The sequence below is a fragment of the Lycorma delicatula genome, chromosome 6 (genome assembly GCF_047948215.1).
Source record: "Lycorma delicatula isolate Av1 chromosome 6, ASM4794821v1, whole genome shotgun sequence".
NCBI classification, from domain to species: domain Eukaryota; kingdom Metazoa; phylum Arthropoda; class Insecta; order Hemiptera; family Fulgoridae; genus Lycorma; species Lycorma delicatula.
The window spans coordinates 103,292,306-103,317,676 of NC_134460.1; the positions used below are offsets into that span (position 1 = coordinate 103,292,306).

At 25.6% G+C, this 25,371-nt stretch overlaps 1 protein-coding gene across 16 annotated transcripts in view; it reads left to right on the forward strand.

Moving 5' to 3' along the window:
- Dscam1 (Down syndrome cell adhesion molecule 1) overlaps nt 1-25,371 on the forward strand; it is a 607,521-nt gene that overhangs the window by 318,745 nt on the left and 263,405 nt on the right. For 13 of the 16 annotated variants that reach the window (XR_012756684.1, XM_075368244.1, XM_075368245.1 and 10 more), the window contains one exon: nt 9,901-10,050. Coding sequence is in view for 14 of the 16 variants with exons in the window: in XM_075368244.1 (XP_075224359.1) it covers nt 9,901-10,050 (150 nt within the window). In the remaining 2 variants the exon portion in view is untranslated. Of the gene's footprint in view, nt 1-3,930; nt 4,093-6,619; nt 6,788-9,900; nt 10,051-25,371 lie in introns of those variants that run through there. The other 3 variants (XM_075368243.1, XM_075368241.1, XM_075368249.1) reach the window with 3 other exon arrangements.

Sequence of the window (25,371 nt, forward strand, 5' to 3'; positions counted from 1 at the left end):
TTGCAAAAGAACCCAGTTTTTTCAGTTTTTGAGTTCATTTCCTTCTGATAAATTCTGTAGATTTGAAAAATATCATCGTGCACTTCTTTATTTAGCATTTGGCCTTTTGGAGTCCATGGTGGACAGTACCCCACTTTAAAAAAATAAGCTACATAACTTTTCATTTAATCTTGTACAAATAAGAAGCATCATTATCAAAAATAATATTATCTTCATAGAAATTCTTGTGTTACTTATAAATTCTGTGGATTTTTTTCATTTCAGTGTGCTTTATCAAGAAGTGGGTATATCTGACAGCTAGTTTTGAAGCAGAAAAAAAATTTGACATTTATAACTTTTCAGTGACAGTAAATTAAGTCTGTGGTGTGGTGTTGTTACAGTAGAAACAAGAATAATTCCAGCTTACTGTGATATATTAATGATATTTAACTTTCCTCACATGAAATAATTTTCCTGACATGATTATTATTAAACAAAAGACTCTGATTCCAGGAACATTTTTAAGTTACCTATTATATAATTCTAATAAATGAGACTTAATATTTTTTATTAATAGATGATTTGATTAGCTAACAAAATTGAGCATTGTCAAACTATTATTGAAAATAGTGTTTTATATCCTTTTGTTTTCAAAACTATTTCCTGAGATGTTCAAGATATTGTTGAACCATCAGGTATTGAGGGAAGCAGCTTTATCATTTACATTAAGACCTTATATTTAATTTTCTTTGCTTTTTATTAAAATATTATTAAAAATCTGAATCAAAAAATTGATGAAAGAATTTTTTTATTTAATCTTTAATGTTTGTTAGTTTGCGTTATTTAATTAACTTCAATTTCTACTTCAATTCTTAATAATGGTTCTCATTCTTATTTGTTAATTTAAAAACAAGTTTTCATAATTTTTAATTTTATGGTATTGTACATTAAAATGAATAATTTGTAAATTATTATCAGTATATATGCTGTTAACGCTCACTATTACATTATTTTTTTTATTTTTTCTAAGTATGTGAGCGTTGGTGAATGTTTGTTAATTCTTTGTTTGATTTTTTGACTTATAAAACTCCTTCCTTTCATCCAAGAATTAGTTTTTAAATACACTAACCACTTAATTTTTGTTTCAGATGTTAACTAAATTTTTGGTTTTTTAAATTGTATGTTGTTTCTATTAATATATTCATTATAATTTTTCAGCAAAAATTAATTATTCAATATTTAAATATTTATTTTATTTTGTTCTTAAACAATTTTTTTATCTATTGATTTTTTTAAACAATTTTTCCACAGTTGTTCATCAGTATTATCAGAGTAGGGTTATTGATGAATTTGTATTAAAAGGCAATACAGGAACATTAAAATGTTTAATACCAAGTTTTGTTGCTGATTTTGTACAAGTAACCGAGTGGCTGTCTGATGATGGTTTGACATTTAGTGCTTCAATGTCAAATGATATCAATAATTATGGTAATCATGTTACCAAATAATTTCTTTGATTGAATGATTTCTTATGGTTGGGTTTTTATTTAAAATCTTTTATTTCTTTAATCCTATCTATCTTTCAAAGTAAAAACTATTTTAATCCTTACCTTTCCTTTTTCTAAGTTTTAATGAAGATTCATCTGCATTTATGAACATTTTATGTTTTAGTAAATGTTGGAGAAATTACTGGTTGATATTTTTAAATTTATTTAATTTTTTTTCTTTTATCAAACAGCAGGAGGAAATGTATGGAAATGAAAACATATGAATGGATCTACTGTGTTTATTTGGAACTTTGTAACAATTGATCACTTTTAATGATAAATTTTTTTTTTTAGGTTATTGTTTTTTTTAAATAATTTATTTTTCAGATTTGTTTAATCTTGCAATTTTATTTAATTTTTATTTAACTGATTACTCTTAGTGATGAATGGTTTTTTTTTTATATTACTGTTTTATTTAGATAATTTATTTTTCAGATTTTATGTAATCTTGTAAGTAGGTTTTCTTTATGGTGTTGTCATAATTTTGTATAATATAATAATAATAATTTAATTTGTATTTTTGATTACTTTTACTAGTAATTTTCAGATTAATTTCATTATATTTGTATCACTTTTCTTCATGTATTAGCAAAATGTAATTAGTGTTTTTATTCTAAACTTATATCATTCCTGTTGTTCTAAAAAATGCAAATTAATTTATACGAACACGGCCTTGTTAACTCCATTGTCAATTTAAGATAATATTTTATAAAATTCATTATTTTAATATTAATATAAATATTATAGTGTGTACGCGCGCACACACACACACACACACACACACAGAGAGAGAGAGAGTGAGAGAGATGGGGGAGATAGTGAGAGGGGGGAGAGAGAGAGAGAGTGAGAGAGAGGTCTTGGCCAGACTTATGGGATTATTTATGAACATCAAAATAAATTTAAAAAAACAGTTCATGCCTAACTTGCTTCATTTTCCCTCTCTCCACCATTTTGTATTTTTTTTTTCAGTAAAAATTATTGTCTTAAGAATGGCTTGAGATATTTTGATGAAATTTAGTGAAATATACCCATCATGTTTAAATAAACTTGTAAAATTTTACCTTTGAAAATTCCAAAATAGTGGCTATTAAAATTTTTTAATCATTAATATCTCTGTAAATATTGAATTACGTTCTTAGTTCATGTTTTATTAACTAAAATGTTAATCCTTTTGTTGTAAACTAAATAACACCTCATTTGTTCATATCAGTTAATAAACAGCTGAGATTGTTAAATTATTGCACAGATTATGCAGTCTGTCAAATTTGTGCCTGTTTTCACCTAGAAAAATAGAAAATTATTAATTGTATTTAATTCAGTTAGTGAAGGAAGTGGAAATGACCCGAACAGTGGCAGTGACAGTGAAATTAATGCCCCATTTAGAGAATTTATCTTGAGGCAGGCCAGAGATATAATCAAAATACAGGTCAAACAAATACATACATGTGTTGGCCTATATACACTTTCCAGACATTTTTATAACTGTTTTGTGTTTTTTCGACTAAGGGTGTCTTGAAACATCATATCTGCAAAAACCCTGATACCCAAAATTTTGGCAGATAACTTTCTCTTATAGCTATGTATGATGCTGCAGTATTATTAAAATTATAGCTGGGAAATTAAAAGTACAATATTTATAATGTGGATTAATAAAACCAGATTGAAATATTTTTTTGGCAAGTACTAAGGATCCTTATTTCTTTCTCAAAAATTAAAAAAAAAATCCTTTGATACGTTTTTAATAATAAATAAACTGTACAAGTGTATATATAATATATATATATATATATATATATATATATATATATATATATATATATATATATAATGATAGATATCTTGAAATAATGAATTATTTGAATCTATCTTATAGGTAGATAGTTAAGTAAAAGAATAATTTGAACAATTATTATTTAAAAGTGAAAAGCGTAAATGCTCAAGAATTGTTTATAAAAAAAGTAAAAATCTGAAGTTATAGGAGTTTACAACACCTACAGAATCCAAAGTGGAAGAGAAGGGATCAAAAATAAGAAAAGAGGTTGGGTGTTGAGTAAGCATCCTTTCTCTATTCTAGGTACTCCATGACTAGATCAACACACACACACACACACACACACACAGAGAGAGAGAGAGAGAGAGAGTGAGTATTCTCCTGTAGAATATAGGTGAATAAATGGTTCTCAGCCAACCCATTTTGTTAAGGTAACATAAAGAACTATTGCATCAGTTCATAGTTATAAGTATTTAAGCATGTAAGGATTTTGATTCTGGTAATTCTTTTTTTTCCCATAATTTTATTAGTTATTTTTCACAAATTACATTTCTCTTAACAGGTGAAGGATGAATTCTGTCCAAGAATTGCTACTTCTCGTTGTTGATTATGCATCATAATTATCTGTTTCAGTTGTCAATCAATATTATGAAGCACAAGTATATGATATATTCGTTATCAAAGGAAATGCTGCTGTTTTTAAATGCAATGTTCCCTCTTTTGTGTCAGATCATTTGGATATTGTATCTTGGGAAGATACTCAAGGAAATAAATTTCTTTCTTCAAATGATTATGGTAATCTTTAAAGTATGAAAAAAGTGTGATATCATTCCTTTAAATTTTCCATTTTGACCATATTCCTATTATCCACTCATATTGTTATTAATTTCTAAATTCCTATTGTGATCTGGCTTTTCTCATGCTACTTCTATTTCTATTTATATTTTTTGTTGATTTTAGGGTAGAATGCAGATAATTTAAACACTGTTATCTTATCTAGAATAATATATTTTTGTTCCTTACTTTTACATTGAATTTTTTTTTTTTTTGAGAAATGGGCTCTAATTAATGGGAGAAATTACAGAATTTAGTCCAAAGCAAATAATGTATATGAAGAACCAAAAAAAAACGCACAAAGTTTTTTGCATGAGACGTGATGAAAGTACTGTTATACTGGCTCGATGTATTGAAACATTAGTTAAAAGATTAGTCATTAGTGAGTATATACAATTAGATTTAGATCACCTGATCTTCACTACAACTTCTAACAAGGGTGTGGAATTTTTACACCCATCATTTCATAAATCTTAAGGCAGTCTTTAAAATACATTTAAACTCATCTCTTATATCAGAATGATTTAAAATATAATTTGTTTCCTATCTGAGGAAAACGTAGAAGATTTACTGCATCAGTAAGTTGCCTAATCAGCAGTGTTGTTATGCATGGTTTATTTATTTTACCTTCCCTGATTCAGTTGAAGTTGGTTTTATTACAAACACAGAAAAATATTTTATTACAAAGGAAAGTGTTTATTTTGTTAATAAAATACTTCCTTTCTTTATGTAACTAAAATAATATAATATGAATTCTTAATTTTTTTTATAATACAAATAAATTATTCAATGATAAAAATACTGGGCCAAGAATTAAGAGATTTAGGTGTTTCTTTGTGGTTGTTTTTTAATTATGATATATATTTTTAGGGTGCATAAAAAATTAAACCATGGGTAATTTTCACATTGTACAGTATTAGTGTTTTTCTTTTCTGTTTACACCTGTCATAAGACAATAAGATAATATCTTTGAAGTTCTGGATAAAAAAAAAAAAAAAATGAATTTTGTAATTAATAAATATGCTCATATATTGGTTTGAATTCTAAGGTGAATTCTACTGTATAAATTGTTTGTATTGTAAAAATCATTTAATTAAACTCCAAAGTATAATTTTCTATAGTGCTTGGTATATTATTAAATGTTCTGTGAAGCTACAGTTTATTTAAATATAATGGTTCAGTCAATGTAATAATAATTTGTTTTAATTACAGTGAAAATGACTGTGTACATAATATATATATATATATATATATATATATATATATATATATATAAAACTATTGCTACTTAACAGTAATTCATTTTTAATATCTTTATGTGTTCTAAATTTGTTATTATTAATATTACTTACCATTGTTTGTATGTTTTGGTTTTATTTCTGTTTAGTATTAGTATTATTATTATTTTTTAAATTATTTGGATCATATTGCCAAAGGTATACCTTCTTTCCAAAGATGTTAAGAATGTTTTACCTCACACTTCAATTATTTACAAGTTGGTTTTTATGGCATCTATTTGAATTTGTATTTTAAACCTATGTAGCAACCATCTTTTTGTTAAATGTTTGTCATATTTTCAATTAAAAATAAGTTTGTTCAATGAAGTTAATTTAGGAACAGTATTGATTTAAATCTAGAAGACTTTAATTTATAATTTACTTTTTCCAATTGTTGATATTATTAGTAAAAAGAAAATATGATTTTTTTTCAGATTTCAAAGTGAATTTCAGTTCTCATTAACTGCATTCTCATTTTCCCTATTATTTATTTAATTTCAAAATACAATTTTTTTTATTCTAAACGTTTTTCCTGTATGTCAGATATTCTTCTTATGAACTTACTGGTCTATCTATATATATATATATATATATATATATATATATATATATATATATATATATATATATATATATATCTATTTGTATCCATTCTCTCCATATGTTCCTTATACCATTACTTTAAATGATTATAGTTGAATTTATCCAGAATAAACTTATTATTAGCTTGATGTATTTGAAGAAGCAGTTACAGTATGTATTCATTCCTGAGCTTGGTGATAAATTGCATATGTTTATAAAGTGTAATTTTATCAAATCAGTTTCATGATTTTGTCGGGATAATTCATTTATTATTGTAATTTTTATCACTTATTAATTATATATTGTATTTTTTTTCACAGGAATTAAAATTTCAATTTTTTAGTGTTAATTTTTTTCATGTTATGATTATTTTTGTTTTTTACTTAATAATTATTTTTCTGTTTTTATTTAAGAAAGTATTAATATTTTCATAATATTTATCATAATTTTTAAACTTGCTATTTATGTTTTATAGAAAAGATCTTCCTGAAATCCAGTTTCTAACTGATATAGCAGAGAGTTGACTGAAACAACTATTGCAGCATCTATTAGTTCTATTTGTGTAACTATTGAACCTTTAAAAGCATAATTTTTTATAAATTGATGCTATTAAATATTTCATTTTTCAGTTGTTACGCAACAGTATGAGGTGAATGTGATGGATGAACACGTTTTACGTGGTAATACGGCTATAATTAAGTGTCATATACCAAGTTTTGTAGCAGACTATGTAGTCGTATCATCATGGTTACAAGATGGTTCTGAAGAAATTTATCCCAGAGACAACAATAATTATGGTATTCCTAATATTTTAAAATCTAACTGCTTATGTTTTTTTTCTGATTACAGGTGTTTAGATATCTTTATTGATAGTTTATTTCTATTCTTTAGGTATTTATTTCAAAATTGATGGGCCAGATCCATATTACTTCCTTTTGTATCCCTAATTTTTCCCTTACTTCTTAACATTTTTTTTTATATTTTTTTTTTATTCCCATTCATATACCAAAAACCCAATTTATTTTTTATTATTTATTATTTTTTTTGTTTGTATGAGTGAGTGAATGAGTTATTAAATTATTTACTTAAATTAGTTTATAGATAGTATATTATTATATATATATAGTTTGTACTATATTTAGAGTATTTCAGTTTAAAGTAATGTTACTTACAGAAAGTTTAAAAAAGTCAATCTATTTAATACTGATGTTGTTTTATATAACTTACAACTATCATACTGAAGTGTACTAGTTTTATCCATAAGAATAGTGGATAGATATTCTCTTATTTATATAATATTTCCATTTTAAGTAATGTGTCAAATTAATTGTTAAATTAAACTGCATTGCTATTATTGCAGTAACACTGCATAACTATTATTGGTTTAAATGTATTTTAATGCACGTTTATCTTGACACCAGTTTATAACACTATTCACTTGCAGTTTATTGCCATTTATTAGATTTATTACTTATCAGTTAAAAAAAATTCTGTAAGTAATTACATTGTACAAATTGATAAACACTTTTCTTTCATAATCCTTTTTTTATTAAATTCTACAGTAAATAAATTGTCTAATTGAATATAACATTTTTTTGTTTGTCAGAAATTATTAATCTTTTAATATGAGTTTAATTTTTTTATATGCACTTCCTCCTATATTATTAAGATTATAATTTCATTCTACATTGAGAAAGATAAGTTTTTTATAATAGCATAATTATCTTCTTTAAATTATATTTTTAAATAGTATTTTTGAGTTATAACAGCTACATTTTGTTATTTGAATAAAATTTTGACCTTGACAGTTAAAAAACTAGACCATTTTTTTGTGTAAAAATATATTAATAGTTTTCAAACATTAAAAAAAAATCTTTTATTTTAATGTTTTATTCCCCTGTTAAGCATTACATACTTTTATTATTTAATATATATTTATAATTTATCATAGAAATGTCAGTTTAATGACAGTTTTGAAAATTCACATTTAATTAATTTTTTTTTAAGGCAGTCATAAATATATTAATTACAAAAATTGCACACTATGCTATGATTATTTTAAGTATTTTATTGGGGAGTTGATTTTCATTGAAATTAAAATTAAAATGGTTTTATATCTGCAAAGTGTGATTCCTCCACACCGTTATTTGAATATGCAGAAAATCATTTATAGTGGAAATGTAAAATCCAAGATATTACTATGTTTTACAGTTATTCTGATACTTTTAAATCTTATTATTTTAAACTAAAATTAGGGGCAGTCTGTTTCTGTACCTAGTAAAAGGTAAAAGATTGCTTTATTATATGCAGAATTTCTTAATTGCTAAGAACAAAGGCTCCTTGAATGTATGGCAGTTGTGGTGCAGTTAGCACTAGATGGTGAAATTCTAGACAAATTTATTTTAGTATTATTTTATATGGTATACAATGTTTTCTGGTTACAGCAGCCACAAGTGACATCAATATTATTGCAGTAAAAATTTATTTTCTCTCTTGAAGTAATGAAAGATAAAAATTTGGAGGTATTATTCTGATATTTATTAGTGATATCTTCATAGTAAGTGTTTTGTTTGTATGTAAAAAAGAAAAGTGTTTGTTAATTCATTAATTTTTATTTTAAATACTTATGCATTAAATAATGTTTTACTATTATTTACAATGCTGCATATCTTAAAAAAAATATTTTTATCTAGTTCTTATTAATTTAATTTTTCAAGTTATTACAAAATTCTTTAATTGTAGACTGGTATGGAGTTCTTAAAAATAAAATTTATAATCCTTTCAATTATAAACTTAGTTTGATTAATACAATTTTTTTTTTGTATGAAAACTTCTGATTAAAAATTATAAAATTTCTATTTTACAGTTTTTCATTTATTATGATTTCCAATCATAACTAATGAAATTTTTTAACATAATATAACAATGGATTATTGTGTAAAGGGTGAATTTACAAGATGTGATGGTGTTTATTGTGACAAGGAAATGACTAGTATTGCAGGAATTCTATTAACTATTCAATTCCTAGAATATTAATGCTTCACTGTTATATTCACTCTGCATAACTTCAACTCAAAATGTTTCATCCCTTGTCCTTAACTAACACTCTGTTGTTACAGCATCACAAAAACATCTTCTGCAGTATATATATATATATATATATATATATATGTGTGTACATAGTACTTGATTTGACATCATAAAACTTATTAGACATTGCGTGTGATGTTGAAACTGAACACTATTATTATTTTATCTGCTACTAATTTATAATATCTTTTTTGAATTCTGATCCAGAAATTAGAATATTATTATTTTAAATTATTTATTAATTAGTTATCTATTACAGATTACATATTTTGTTTTGAAAGTATTTGGTGAATGGTGGATAATGCCATTGGCGGCCAGGTGTTCTGTGGTTCAGCAGAACTCTGTTTCAAATCTACGTTTATATGGATTTGGAAATTAATTTACTGGGACACTTAAGCCATTAGGATACAATTACAGCATCATTTAGACATGGACAGGATGAGATCTAAAGAAGATCTGATGTTGATGAATAATTGTTGAAATAATAGCCTTTTTTGTAGTTATTTAAAATTTTGTTTTAACAAATGAAATGTTTTACAAATTGATTGTTGTAGGATGGCTGAATTATTATTATTATTATTATTTTGTAGATGTAGTAAATTCAAATTGTGATGTTTTCACATCAAAACTTCATACCATTACTTGAAATTAAGTTTCTAATATCCCACACCCTACCATAAGGTTAGAATATTTTGTTGAAGGAATTTAGTAGTACCAATAAAAATGCAGCATTTAATTTTAATTTTTTTTTATAAGTTCTAGTTTTTAGTTCAGTTTATTTGCTAAATAAACTGACTAATTCTTTATTGCTATATTACAGATGGAAAGTATTTAGTATTACCGTCTGGTGAATTACATATTAGGGATGTTGGTCCAGAAGATGGTTATAAATCATATCAGTGTAGAACAAAACATAGATTAACAGGAGAAACAAGACTGAGTGCAACTAAAGGACGTCTAGTCATCACTGGTGAGTTTTTATTAACTGATTTATTTTTTTCGTTCAAATTAAATATTATCACTGGCCATCCAAAAATTGTTAAATCCAAATATTATCATAAGTTAGTATATTTAAAGAACACTTTCATTTGTTATGGAAAAATTCGAAATATATAAAAAGAGTATTCATAAGTAGTAAAGAGTGTTTACTCCATACCTTAAAAATACCTGTGCAATTTTCATTTGCTTAAGATCAGATTCAAATTCAATTAATATATGATTCAGTTTCTTAATGTATCAGTGAGTGTGATGTATTATGTTGAAAAAAGAACAAAAATATTTACTCCCTTTTTCTATAAATTTTATTTATTTGTATTTATTTATATATATGTTTTTTTTTTTAATAGTGTGATAATGTATATCAATCTATTACTAATGTAGCTTTATGATTTACTGACTTTTATTACTTCATATATATGTTATGAAGTCAAAGTCAATTTACTGTTTGTGGGTAAAAGGAAAATGATCATCATTTCTACAGCCATTGGTTATTATTGTATTTCCATTCTTTATTTCTTTTCCTAACCCAATAACAATATTTTCTGATTGAATTGTGAAAACCTGTTGTTACAATTCACTTACATTCTATAAAACATTTGTAACTTCAGATTTATATGGTTTTTATTTTTATAAGTTTTACGTTATCAAACTTTTATGTCAAAATCAGTAAGTTATTTCAATATTATTTTCTGTTTGATACAGTTTTAATCTATAATGTTTGTTGAAGAGGTGTATAGTTCAAAAAGCATTCACCAATAAAATGAAGATCACGTTTTCAGCATACATCTTTGTATTTTTATGTACATTAAATTTATAGATGTAAATAAAATTTATTAGTAAGTTTAATCAAAAACTGTTGTAATAAAGTTGATGAAGGAAAATGAAACCATCAAAATTGTTGGAAAAAATTTATTATTTTTAACATTTAATTGTAAATCTGTTTGATGGTTGTATGTCAGTTAGTATTCTTGTTTTAATTAGATAATTTTTTATGGTTAAATATTCTGTGTAGTCAACTTTGAAGATAAATATCCCTGAAAAAGATTGCCAGGTTTTATAAAATATACATAAAAATTTATCCTGTCAAGCTTTATGTTTGTTGTTTGCCTCTAAAACATTTGTTGTATACTTTTTCTGGCATGTTTTTTTTTAACATAAATATGAAAAAGAACATATTTTTAGAAATCTGATTCAAAGGCCTTACTTGGCTGATTGAATCCTTAATCTATTCTATTCTATTTCAAATGTTGAACAATTATCTATGTAATATTTTAAATGGATTTGTCAAATCTTAAGTTATTAACTTTTATGTTTTTTCTCTTCTTCATTCTTTTTTGAATATATCATATCTCTCCAAGCACTAGTCATAGATGTATAGGATATACTGTATTTCCATTGTAATTAATTTAATTTTCTAATTTAAATGTTAAAGTAATGTGATATTTAATTATGTATATATACAGAGTGATTCAGGAGGAAAGGAAAATAATCACCTTTGAAACGGTTCCCTTGGGAAGCCATGCAATGCTTCAAACCGTTTTCCCACTCTTCACAGCAGTATTAGAATTCAGAAACCGGAATATCCTTCAGATGGTTGGTTACATTTTTTTAAATGTTTTCTAATGTTCCAAAATGGTGTTCTTTGAGGTGTTTTTTTAAAGTCGGGACAATAGGAAATTGTCACAGGAACACTTATCATGATGCAGCATCATGAATCAAATCAAAACCATGCTAGTTTGTTTCTTCCATAGTAATTGCATTGTTCATAAGAGTTTTTGCTTACAGGAAAGACTGTAAATTAATATGTTATAATAATATGAGTATTATAAGAATATGTTATAAGTGAGTATGTTATAAAACTGTTTCAAGAATATGTATTCTTGAAAGACTGGAAGTCTTGCCTGTGTGAGACCAGCCATCAAAGACAACTGGTTGCTGCATCATGACAATTTACCTTGTCACACTGCACTCTCAATTAATGAGCTTTTGGAAAAGAAAAAAATTCCTGTAGTTCCTCAAACATCTTATTCATCTGACTTGAGTTCCTGCGACTTTTTCCTGTTCCCGACTTTAAAGACCTCAAAGACCATTTTGGAACAGTAGAAAACTTAAAAAAAAAAATATTCGACCATCTGAAGGATATTCCGGTTTCTGAGTTCCAACACTACTGTGAAGAACAGGAAAACCATTTGAAGCGTTGTGTGGTTTCCCAAGGGAACTCTTTTGAAGGTGATAGAGTCTATGTATAATTTGATTGTAAATAAAAAGTTTTTCTGAACCAGTCTCATTTATTTACCAACCTCATAATACATGTCCAAAAATGCTCTATTATTGAGTTATGGCAAGTGAAAAATTTTGACCATATTTCAATTCACCTGGTGAAATGAGGTCATACTGAAATTTTTAAGGTCCAAGGACTGTGGAAACTTGAGGTTTCTTATGTTTATTGACCTGAAAAATCGAATAGAACAGGTCCCAAAATTTGTATCTCGCAGTTTGCATGATATCTGATGTAAAACAGAAAAATTTGGTGATGAAAAACACTCTTTTTTGAATCTGAAGTACAATATGTTTGTTAAATGAGTAAAAAATGCCTGAATTTAATTTTGAGAAAATTGATGTAAAAAAGTCTATAAAATAAAAGAAAAGCTTTTCTTATTAAAAAGAAAACAGAACAAAACTTAACAGAAAAATATTATGAATTTATAAAAATTAAAAATATAGTATCTTGTAGAATTTGTAATAATCTCTGTGAGAATGGTTCACTTTTCAGCGATTATGTTTCATTTGAACATCAGCGTTAATTGGTATATGGTGTGATGAAAGGGAAAATATTTTTCAGCTGGTACAGCTTAGTCCTACAATGAGGACACAAAGAATTTCTATACAACTTAACATTCCTCAAGTACAGTGTGGAGGACATAACATGCTCACAGACTAGATCCTTATCAAGTTCACAAAGTTCAACATCTCGGTCTTGGTGATCAAACCAGATGACTGTAGTTTTGTCAGTGGATTAACAATAATTACCACTTAATTCCATTCATACTATTTTCAGACAAAGCTACTTTTATCCATAATGGCGTAAACACCACATAGAATTCACATCAGTGCTCCGAAGAAAATCCACATGCTGTAGTTGAATCAAATTTCCAGTGACGATTTTTGGTTTACATTTGGTGTGGTATGATTAACAATCAGTCAATAGGTACTTTCATATTAGAAAAATGTGTCATGTGGAGAGATTATCTGGAATTTTTAAATAATGAATTTCTTATAATACTTGAAAATGCCTCTTTGGCAAAATAAATTGATATGTAGTATCAACTTGATGGAGGACCAACACATTTCACGAATTAAGTAACACAATTGTTCGATGAAAAATTTACTGGCAAATGGACTGGACATCGTGGGTCATTAAATTGGTCTTATAGATTATTGGACCATTTTCCCTTACATTACTGTTTATGGGAATGAATGAAATTCGAGGTATACAAGCAAAAAGAGACATATATTGCTACCCTCATCTTGGAATGTGAAGACATCATTAGGTTGGTGACAGAAAATGTATAGAAATGAGTTGAAAAGTGGATGGATGTCAGTGATAGAATTTTTGAACAGTTATTGTAAATTAATGTAGTATAAAACAATTAAGTGGTTTATATCACAATTTTTTTTTTTAAAGTAAATTAAATGTATTTTAATTTTTCAAAGGTTTAAATGTATCATATGGAATACAGCTGTTTTTAACTTTTACAAATTCACATTTTTTCTGTTAAGTTTTTGTTTTTTGTTTTGCTTTATTTTAAATAATAAAAGTTTTCTTTTTTTGTTTTTCATAGATTTTATTATATTAACTTTCTCAGAATTAAATTATTTAAAAGTTTAGATATCAAATTTACTCATTTACTAGCTATTTAACAAAGTTATTGTAATTTAAGAATTTTATTTTTCAACACCAAATTTTCTTTTTTACATAGGATATCATGAAAATTACAGGAGATACAGTTCTGGGAACTATCTTATTTGATTTTTCAGATCAAAACATAAGAAACCATCAAGTTTTCTCCTTATATAAAGCCTAACAATTTCAATGTGACCTCATTTCACTGGGGGAACTAAAATCTGGGTGAAATTTTTTGCTAGCTGTAACACAATAACTAAGCGTTTTCTCACATATTTGTACAGGCTTTTTCCTTATTTCATGATCTAGAATCAGTTTCCAAATTATTTTTATTTTTTCCTGAATCCGTGATCAATGAAAGATAGCCTCTGTTGGGATGTCAGAAAGTATAAGTTTTATGGGAAATTTTAAATGGGGAGGAATCTTCCTTAGATTTTTCCCTACATTAAAATTACAGTATTAGCATTTTTGAAATTTTTGCCCTTTTCCAATATGGTGGTTAAGTTCATTATTTCAAACTAAAACCTCATGTTTTTGTTGCAATTTTGGGTAGAGCATAGTATTTTAAGACACTTCTATTTGATTTAAGACATTTCTGTTTTCTTTAAATACAGCTGTTACAGAACATTACAAAATTTTTCAGCAACTCACAAAACACCTGATAATTATTTAGCTTTAAAATTGTATTTATTGTTTTTGTAGTTTTACAATTGTCAGTTCACTGCTATGGACATGTGGTGGATCTTTTTTAAATTTGTCCAAAGACTTTTCAAAAAGTATCTGTATTTTTTTTAAAGCCACCCAAGAGACATATAACTGAATAAATTACTTTTTTATGTACACTTTACAAAATCCGACCACCTACTTCCAAGATTTTTACTTTAAATTTTGATTGTATATAACATTTAACAGGATAATAACTGTGCTAAGAGATAACTTACAAGAGATTGGCAGATGTAATTTTAGAATTTGAATAACAGACATTATCTGTTATGTAATGAATAACTTATTTGACCACTCCATCCATTTTTTGGTCTTTTTGATTCAGTGAAACATTATTGTAGATTAAAAGTTAATAATTAATTTTTATACTGTTTTAATGTAGTAGTACTTCGTAATAAAGAGTGAAAAAAGGTTTGATAATAAATTTTTCTTTGAGAAATGATTTTACAATTTTGGATGCCTTGTGATAATAATTTTTAAAGAGATTTTATTTAAATATTAGTATATAACATATATTATACTTCAATTAAGTCAGCATAATTATTTGTTTGTAATGTAAAACCATTAATTTTTACAATTCCATCATTTTTAATGAGTACGAGAGATTATTTAATCAAACTTAACTGCATTATCTCTTTTTATATTAACTTTTTTTTTAAGTTAAATGTGCTTCATTATTAAATTGTTCATCAAATTGCCTATTGTTTTAAACATTTTGTAAAGTTAAGTATTTTAATTTTTTATATTTATGTGTAAAATGTTGCATTAGTAATATAAGTAAATAAAGACATATATAAATTCATAAATTAGTTTATGATTGTAATTATACTGACTAAATTGAATTTAAAAAAATAAATTTTCATTAAAGAGTATTATTATTTAGAAGCTGTTAATATATTTATTACAGTTTTGAAACATTCATAATTTTTTCTTTGTTTTACAACTTAGGTTGAATTAAAATTAACTGAAAATATTAGGTCTTAGTTTTCCACTTAATAAAATGATTAGTTTTGATTTAAATCAATGTATTTATTATTTCATACTTATTTGTTTAATATTTCAGATGGCAAATTTTTTTTATAATATCAATACTGATATTACTTTAAAAATACCACATTTTCAATTTTATTGTAAAATTTATATTAATACTCTTTAATGATAACATTGACAATTATTTACACCAAACAATCTTTCTTTGACTTTTTTTGCAATATATGTTATACTAAATGAGTGTCATAAGTAATAAATTAGCATGGAAGACTTGACATTAGATTAAAATATAAAAATAATCAAAATTGAACATGTCTGATTTATTCAACTGTTGATGTAGGCTACAAATTATACTACTACATTTTTTAAGATATTGAATTTATTTTTATTGATGTTTATTATTATTTTTTTTACTATTTTAATTCACTTATCAGAGAGTCTATCTATAACAATTGAATTTATTTCTTAATTTGATTAAGTAAATTTTTATTGTGTTGAAGATTAGAAAACTTATTAACATATTGATTTTTAATGTAAATTGCCAATTCAAATTGTATTTATAGAAATATTAATGGGTATCCTTATGATATTTTATATTAATTTGTGCTACATAGTCTGACACAGTAGTAGTTCTATCATATTTTTTCTGTAATAACCAATTGTAAAAATAGATTCTATTAAAGTTGAAATAATTTTTATATTTTATTTTTTAATCTTAATATTCTGTTGCTTTTCTTTAACCCTTTTTTTCTTTATCTTCATAAATATGTAAATTCTAAAAATATTACTCTATATTGTGCTAATTTTAAGTCCATTCTATTAATTGTTGGATAAATAATCAGAATTTTAAGTTTTATTCACTCATTTCCTTTGTATTACAGTAATCTTGAAAAATACTTGTAAACATAAAAATGTTTAACAGTTTGGTGTAAATAAATGTTCAAGAAAATTATCAACATATTAATGTTATATTTAGCATGTTTAATTTTGTCAGAGTGCTTTTAAATATGTTTTTTTTTTTTTAATTTGTACAATTTTAATTAATTATGTTATTTGAAAATAGCTACTTTTTCATGGAAATAGTCATCTTTATTATTAATTTGTATGATGTTTTTATTAATAAAATTTGATAAAATATTAAATTGGTATTATTACCTTTAATCATGTTATTGAAAACAGACAGCTTTGAGCTGCATTTGATACACTGTAAAATAGTGCTTATTTCCATTTACTGTTAGTATATAATAAGAACTAGAGTGGTTGTACATGCATACATATTAAATATGAGCTCTTGTTATAAAAATTGGTAGATTAAAATAATGTTATGTTTCCTATGCCCAATATAAAAGTATCTGGATTAAAGAAGTTATCTGGTAAAAAGATAACTCTGCCAATCTCCATGGCAGAATGGTAGTATCTCGGCAAATTCCAGTCAGGCATATGCTACAAAATTCCATTTTCATATCCCACACACAAACTTTAATCTTAAGTGGTGATATCGTCAAGCAAAATAAAACTTATTTTTGCTATAATTATTGTGAAAACTTAATTTTAAATATAAGAAAATTTTTATTTGAAATTTACTGGCTTCCTTGTTTGAGTTTTCAGTTTTACTGACCTATGATTAATTATGTAAGATTTACATTAGATAATTTAAACATTTTAATGTTTAAATATAAGCAAAGTGTTTATGTGCTGTTTTACATACCCGATCCAGTCTTATGGTTGTAATATATTTCGCATACCTGAATTATGTGATGTATCAGTCAAATTTGCTTTCTTTAAGAGCAATGATCTTCACTGCAGTCTTCCCTGTGGCAAACAAAATACAAATGTTACTTACAGAGTTGAATATCATCTGTTTTTTGGCGGAGTTGAACATGTTATATATATATATTAAGGATATATCCAAATCAGTGAGGAAGCTAATGAATTTCACTCCTTCCATTCTCCTGATAAAAGTGGCACAGAACTTTTATCCTGAAGTAAATTTGAGAAACTCTCTGGACTGTACATAGACATTACTGGATCATTCTGTATTATAGAAATTATGGGACATTATTGTTATTACTTCCAAACATATTTATTTTTTTTAACAATTTGCAGTAAATTAAGTTTATAATAGCTTATGTTTTGCATTGTGTATTTATAAAATAATTCATATTAATTATTTCAACAGATTTTTTGTCTAATAAAAGCACTCTGACAAGTATTTAAGTTACTTTAATTAGCTTTAGAAGAAGCCTGAATGTTGGGATAGGGTACCCCTGCTGCCGGGATTCAAAATTTAACTTTTATTTTTCTTCCAAATTGTCATTGAATCAATTTATTTTATACTCTATTATAATTCTATTTAATACCTTATAGTAACTATTTTATACTATATTGTGTTGTAACATTTTTTGGAGTAAAATGATTTTTAAACAGTTTAGTAATGGAATATAAATAATCTTTAAATTGTAATTTTTAGATTTTCTGATAAAAAATAATTGTATTTTGTACTGCATATATTTACCCTTTCAGTCCAATGGTATACAGTTAGGAAGGTAAGTGTAGTTTCTGTCTTCTTCAGTGTCCATTAAAAAACTGATTATAGGTGTTTTCAAAAGTAATTAACAAAATATGTAAAATTAGAATTTTTGTCATGTAAGTGATGTAGGCTATATGATTTTGATGTGAAACATTTTATAAATGTATTTTATTTACATTCATAATTTATTTCATTTTATTTTTATTAGAGTCATATGAGAATGCAGAAATGTGTAGAATTATTCAATTTCGTAGGCCACAGTCAGGTGTGTTCTCCTTCATGATTGTAATTGGCAAGAAATTTCTTGATTAAATTAACATAAATCTGAGGTTTTAAATTTTTAATTATGTGTTTAATGTAATAAAATAAAGCTGTCAGTAACATATTAATTTTATAAGAAAGGAATTTAGTTATTATTAAATGAGGAGGGTTATTTAAGTATTAAAACATGGGTTACTTTTGAGAACAGTCGATAACTTAGGAGTGGTTTTAAAAAATCTTTGCATTTAGAGCCAGTGGGTGCCACTGCCCCAAAATTTTCCAGTGTGGAAACTGGAAAAATGTTTATAGCGAAATTTGATGGAAGTTTCACCATGCTTTGTCCTGCCCAGGGGTTCCCTGTGCCTGCATTTAGGTAAGTTGTTATGATTTCATTTATTCACAGTTTTATATATCTTCATATTTCATTTTAATAGGGGATTTAATTTCTTATAGTATGGTAATATTTGTGAAAACAAACCGTTAATCTGCCTGTGAAGAAGGGTCAATGCATATAGAGAAATATACATTATTATATTACAGATATGAGGATATAAAAACCTACTTTTTAAAGTCTAAATTCACTGGTCTCTATTATTCTATTTTATTGGAAATATATTTTTCTCTACACTTTCCTAGACAGCTTATGAAGCAAAATTAATACAATTTCTCTGTATGATTTACAAAATTTATTACTTTACTTTATACTAATTATAATTTTTTACTTTCTTTATACTATTTTAACTGAACTCCATCTTCTATTAAAGTGATGTCATGATATGATTGGCATTTGATTCTGAATTTTGTTTTTAAAAAAAAATAATTATAATTAGTTTCTGTGTTGCTACATAAGCGGTAACATACCTGCTTGTGATAATCCTATTCTAAAGTTTAGCAGACTGTCTTTAAATAGTTATTTGTTTAAACTGTGAGACTTAATATTTTTACAAGCATTCTCGTAAACTCTCATATTTCTTTAATCAGTTTATTTATTTGTTATCAACATTTAACTTAAATTAAAATTTTTTAATATTTTTATATAATTACTCTGTAAAATAAAGTGTATATATATTTTCACTTTAAAAATTATTTTCTTTTGGTGTCAAACATAAGTGATTACTTTCCCATTGTAAATTAAAAAATAATATTTTCATATAAAAAAATGAGTAAGAACTTATTTTTTACAGTATACCTTTATACTATAAAAGCATAGAGCATAAATAAATATAGTATTTTTTAAACTATATTTTTATATAGTATATTTTTTCGGTTTCCCCAAAATGATGTAAAGTAGTGCAATTTATTCAGTTGTATTATTAGGATTTGGTTTATTATTTTATATTTACGATTCTACAAACAAGCTGGGAAGAAAAATTTTTCAAGTTTATTAGAATTTGGTAGTTTTTTGTGTATTGTTTAGAAATAATTAAATTATAGTAACAGTATGTAGTATTGCAACTGTAATAGATGTAATTAGTTTTTCTTATTGACAAGAAGACTTCAATTTATTAATGTTTTCAAATTACCATTGTCGAAGCTTTAGAGTATATACAATAATGAAGAAGTAAAAAATGTGATGTGAACACCACATGACTTCCTTGTACGTCTATTAAATTACATATACTCATTTTTTGCTGCACTTCATTTAAATTTATTTTATTTGAAAGTAAGATATGATCCTCTAACTCTTTAATAAAGTGGACAGTTACATAATTGCTGAAGTATTCGTTTTTATTAACATCAAATATTTATACAATTATTAATTCAACAATCTTAAATGAAATATTAGGATAGAGTAAAAGTCCCTTTATTATTCGTATTACTAGATCAGTATTATTTGTATCTTCATGAGTTGCTGATTAACAAAGTTTCAGATTTCTAGTGTGTTGTATAAATAAAAGTTAATAAAATAATTAAACTATTTTGTTTAATGAACTCCTATATACTGGTTACATATGTTAACTTCGACCTTACAGTGTAAAATATTCAATTTTTATTATTGAATTATTTGGTGAATAATCAAAAATGAAAAAGAAACAATCATACAGTGTTGTGACGTCAACAGAACGTCCTTGGTTGACAGCGTTGTGGTAGATTTTAGAGTGAGGGTGGACTGTATGTGTTTATAGGTGATGAATGAAGACAACACCTTGTTGATTACTAAAGATTGTTTAATTGTATGCCGTCTTGGCGGTTTAAAATAATTTTGTACCATAACACTTGTAACTTATAACTGAATGTTAAAGATAGCAAACATAAACTAAATAAAACTGTAATGTAATGTTCATCTGAACAAGAATTGAGAGAGTCCATCCAGACGCGACCACCTTTGGTCAGGTATGAGTGTAGACTAGTTAGAAGACGCTACGTACAGTGCTCAAGGGAGCAGCTTGTGACATAGAGTGGCATGATGGTCTGGTGACCATAGTTTGCCGTGAGTACCCTAGCCACCACTAGGTTTCAGCACCCGATGGCAAGAGGGGTTGAAAACGTAACATACAGGAAAGAAAGATAACATGAGGAAATATATCTCAAAAGAACGACAAGAAGATGAATATGAAGAGGAAGAAAATGTTAAGAACAAGAGAAGAATAAAAGAATTAAGAGAAGATTATAAATATAAAGAGGAAGAAAATGTTAAATCAATGAAAGAATAAAAAGATTAAGAGAGGATGATGAATATAAAGAGAGAGAAAATTTGAAAACTAGAGAACGTGTACACAAATTAAGATCAGAAGAATTATGTCAAACCAAATAGCGATTAAATGATTGGCACAAAAAACAAATAAATGAAATGACGATCAACTTTGACGTAGGGAGAATATTGTCCTACAATATTAGAATATTGTAGGACAATATTAGAGGAGTAAAGAACTTTTTGCAATTTATTAGATAGGGCATATATACCTCAGTGTGTATGTTGTTTTTGTGAGGGTCTATTTTTCAGTCACTATTTACTTAACTTTAATTTACATAAAATTAAAGAGAAACCAAACTAGAAAATGTAAAAATAACACGATTCTAAATGGTAGTTTTCAATTAATATTAATTAATCAGATGTTTCACCAAATCTATTACATTAATGCCTATTAAATTGCATATACACATTTTTAAAAGTACATAAAATCTTATTTGACTAATAACTTCTGATTATTTTCTAATCTTTATTTTATTGAATTATTATTTATTGTAAATTTTTTTTTACAATCACGGGTTAATAAATATTATTAATAAATCAATATATTTAAATTAAAAAAAAAAAAAAAGTTAAAAAAGGAGATGAAGATGGATTCGAATCAATGTGCCTTTCCTTAGATCCAAATATTTCATTAATCAAAATTTTATTTCGCTATAACTCTGGAATCAATGAAAATAAGTATCACTTATGATATATTGTTGAAAAGCTCTCAATGAGGGCTTATTACTGCAGTTAAGAAAAAGTCTAAAATCCAGATTTTTGGGATTTTGGGCTTTTTTTGGACTTTTTTTGGACACTTTTGGTTCAGTTGATTACAATCAAACAAGGAGGTGGACAACTAGATGTTACAATGATCCTAAATCCTAAATTCCAACATGGCTAATTGCTTTTGAGTTATGCAAGATACATGCATACAATGTTCAGACATCACGCTGAAACTAGTCAAAATGGATTCAGGGATGGTCAAAATGGATATTTCCGTTGAAATCTGAAATTTTTTGCGATCACAATACTTTTTAAAATTTAAAGACTTCCTGTTAATTAAAATTTTAATTAAGTTATAACAAAGTTTTGTAAAATAGTTGTTTTTAATTTCTTATCTGACAAAATAAATATGGAAGTTGCATTGATTCCATAATACGTGATACAAGATGTTCTTTCTCTTCAATATTTGTAAAAGTTTAAAACCAATACAATGTTATCACCATGATATGAATAATAAAATCATTCCCTGAAATCTAATAATTTTGTTAATTTCCTTTAAAAAGCAAAAATTTAAAGTCTTCTGTTAGTTTAAAAGAATTGCCACAAATCATTCAACAAAATAATGTAAAAGTAAATAGGAAGTTTTTAAATTTTTTTTTTTAATAATTATTCTGGTCTTTACATGTAATAATCATGTAAATTATGCTTATTGTTAAGGGATATGTTCTTTCATGGGGGTATATTATTTTAAATATGTTTGTTTTTCACTTTGAAAATTGCATGACAGTTTTTTCACTGAAGTTTATTAATATGATTTTTTTTTAAATATGACTATAGTTACCTGATTGATGCAACAAATAGGGGGTAATATGATCTAAAATTTATAAATACCTTAATTTAAATCTGTTTCAGTAGCTTTTTCTTTGAATCTTAACAATATATTTCAGTAACAAGCTTCTGTCCATAATGGAATAGTATAGGTGTGATTATAATAATCCATTATTGTAGATTTAGGTAATAAATTAAAACAAAATAATTGTCGTTAATGTAATAAGAAAGATGTACAAATTTACACTAGTATATTTGTAATAAAAAAATAAATAAATAAATTAAAACCATATACAATTAATTGTTTAATGAACAGTTTGATATATTTTATTATTTAATTTTAATTCATCACCTTAAAACAGACTTATTATAAAAGCATTTGCTACAAGTAACATGTGGCTAGGCACAAAGAACATGCGAGATAGATTTGAATCAGGCCATTTGTACATTTTTAAAAATTTTAAAGAACTCAAAGATTACTAAAATTAAAAATAAATTTAGTCTTGGATTTCATTTATAGAATGTTGAGAAGCTCAACATTTTTTTGGTTCAGCTCAACATATCATTCAATATAGGTTATCTTCTCATTAAACTAATTATAAACACCCCTAATTATAAATGTAATTAAATATTAATTTAATATTTAACTTATTCCATATTAAATAAAAACTTAACCACCAAAACACAGTAACAAATAAGCAAATTTAAAAAACTAACCCTAATAATTGACTTGCAAGATCCTGTATTACCAGTTGGTATTCAATTCTATAAATATATCAGTTATTAAATAACTTAAAATATAGAAAAACAACAGCACTACAATTACTGAAAGTTCCATTGGTGATAATTTTAAGTGTTTATGAATAAATTTTAAGTGTTTTAATAATCAATTTATCTAATTATAGAATTGTGAGCCAACTGATAATGCAGGATCCTGCAAAAGCTGATTATTGGTGTTAGTTTTTTAAGTTTACTTATTTGATAGTATGTGTTAGTGGTTAAGTTTTTAATTAATATTGAATTAAGCTTAGTAGACAATATGTTGAATTATTTGAATTTTCAAAAATATAATTTATTATATTACTAAAAATTTATTGCATGGAGTTTTTCTTTAAATATGATGTTTGCAGTTACAGTTAATTGCTGGGCATTATTTTTAGTGAAATATTGAAGTGTCAGTTAAATTATTTATGTAAAGGTACTTGTGATTTGTTTTCAAGCGGATTGTAAATAATTATTTGGAAGAATATTTCATAAAAACAAACTTTCTAGCAAAAAAATAAATACTATTATTTTTTCTTTTATATAATGGTTTGCTTGATCAGTTACTGTGCTGTGCTAATTAACAGACATTTTCTTATGGGTAATTTTATTTTTAAAATATTTTCTAAATGCTATAAATCTGAATTGATGTAGTCCATTATTTACTTTGCAGACTTGATTGTTATATTTTTATGAAGGCTATTTTTTAATACCAATATTTATGAATATTGTCTGTGTTGTCAGTATAGGGCTATTTAACTGATAAAGTTTTAAGTTTAGAAATTATCTAACATTGTAATTGAATCTTCTTTCCATTCTACATTTCCATAAGGTAAGTTTATCTTATTCCATTACAGAACCAGTTGGAATGTCTGCTCCTAAGGTTTCTACTTTAGATCATCTGAATGCTTTTAAAACAGAAATACACTCTTCTGTATCAATGCTTTGCCCTGCTCAGGGTTATCCTGTTCCTCGTTATAGGTATATATATATATATATATATATGTATATATCTCTTGCTTTATTTTTCTACTAATTTATAAGAAACAACACTTGCTGGGCTGCGGCTGTGTTATGGTATGTATGTATCTATATTTTGTGTCATTTAGTTTAGTAAAATGATTAATGGAAGTTCATAATAACATTTTAGAACCTGTTGGAAGTGTCAAACCCAAATTCCCAGCTCTTGTGAATGGGCTTATTATTGAGTCAAAAATGAAATCAACCATAACTGTTTTGTGTCCTGCTCAGGGATATCCTGTCCCGATGTCCAGGTATGTGGTTTTCTTGTTTCCATAAAAAGAAAAGCTAACGCTAATGGTTTTTTATGTTGTCAAATGCAATCCATAACATTCTTCACGTTTATTTTTTAAAGTTTTTGATTATACTTCTCCTTATGTAATTTTTTTATTCATATTGTTAAACTTGTCTTCCTGTTTCTTAATGTAAGTATGTATTTCTTATTTGTTAACACAAAGAACCTGTTGGATTGACAACACCTAAGTTTTCAACTATTGAAAATATTAGAGGTTATTATTTTAAAGATGGACAACAGTTGACATTATTTTGTCCAGCTCAAGGTTTTCCTGTTCCTTCCTACAGGTAAATTGCATTATATTATATTTCAATTGCTGTAACCAACAGAAAACAAAAGTTATTATAATTTTTTTCCTTTCTTGCTATAAATATTTTATGAATTTTCATTTTAGTTTTTAAAATTGTTGGAAACGCATACTCAAAGTATTAAAAAAGTTATTTAATAAAAATGCATTCACTAAATTAAAATTTTTAAATGTATTATTATTCCTTTTTATTTTTAATTCCTGCACTGGGATAACCTATCTTATTTTGTATAATACTTTTTCAGTTAAAGTTCATTATGAAATGTATTGAA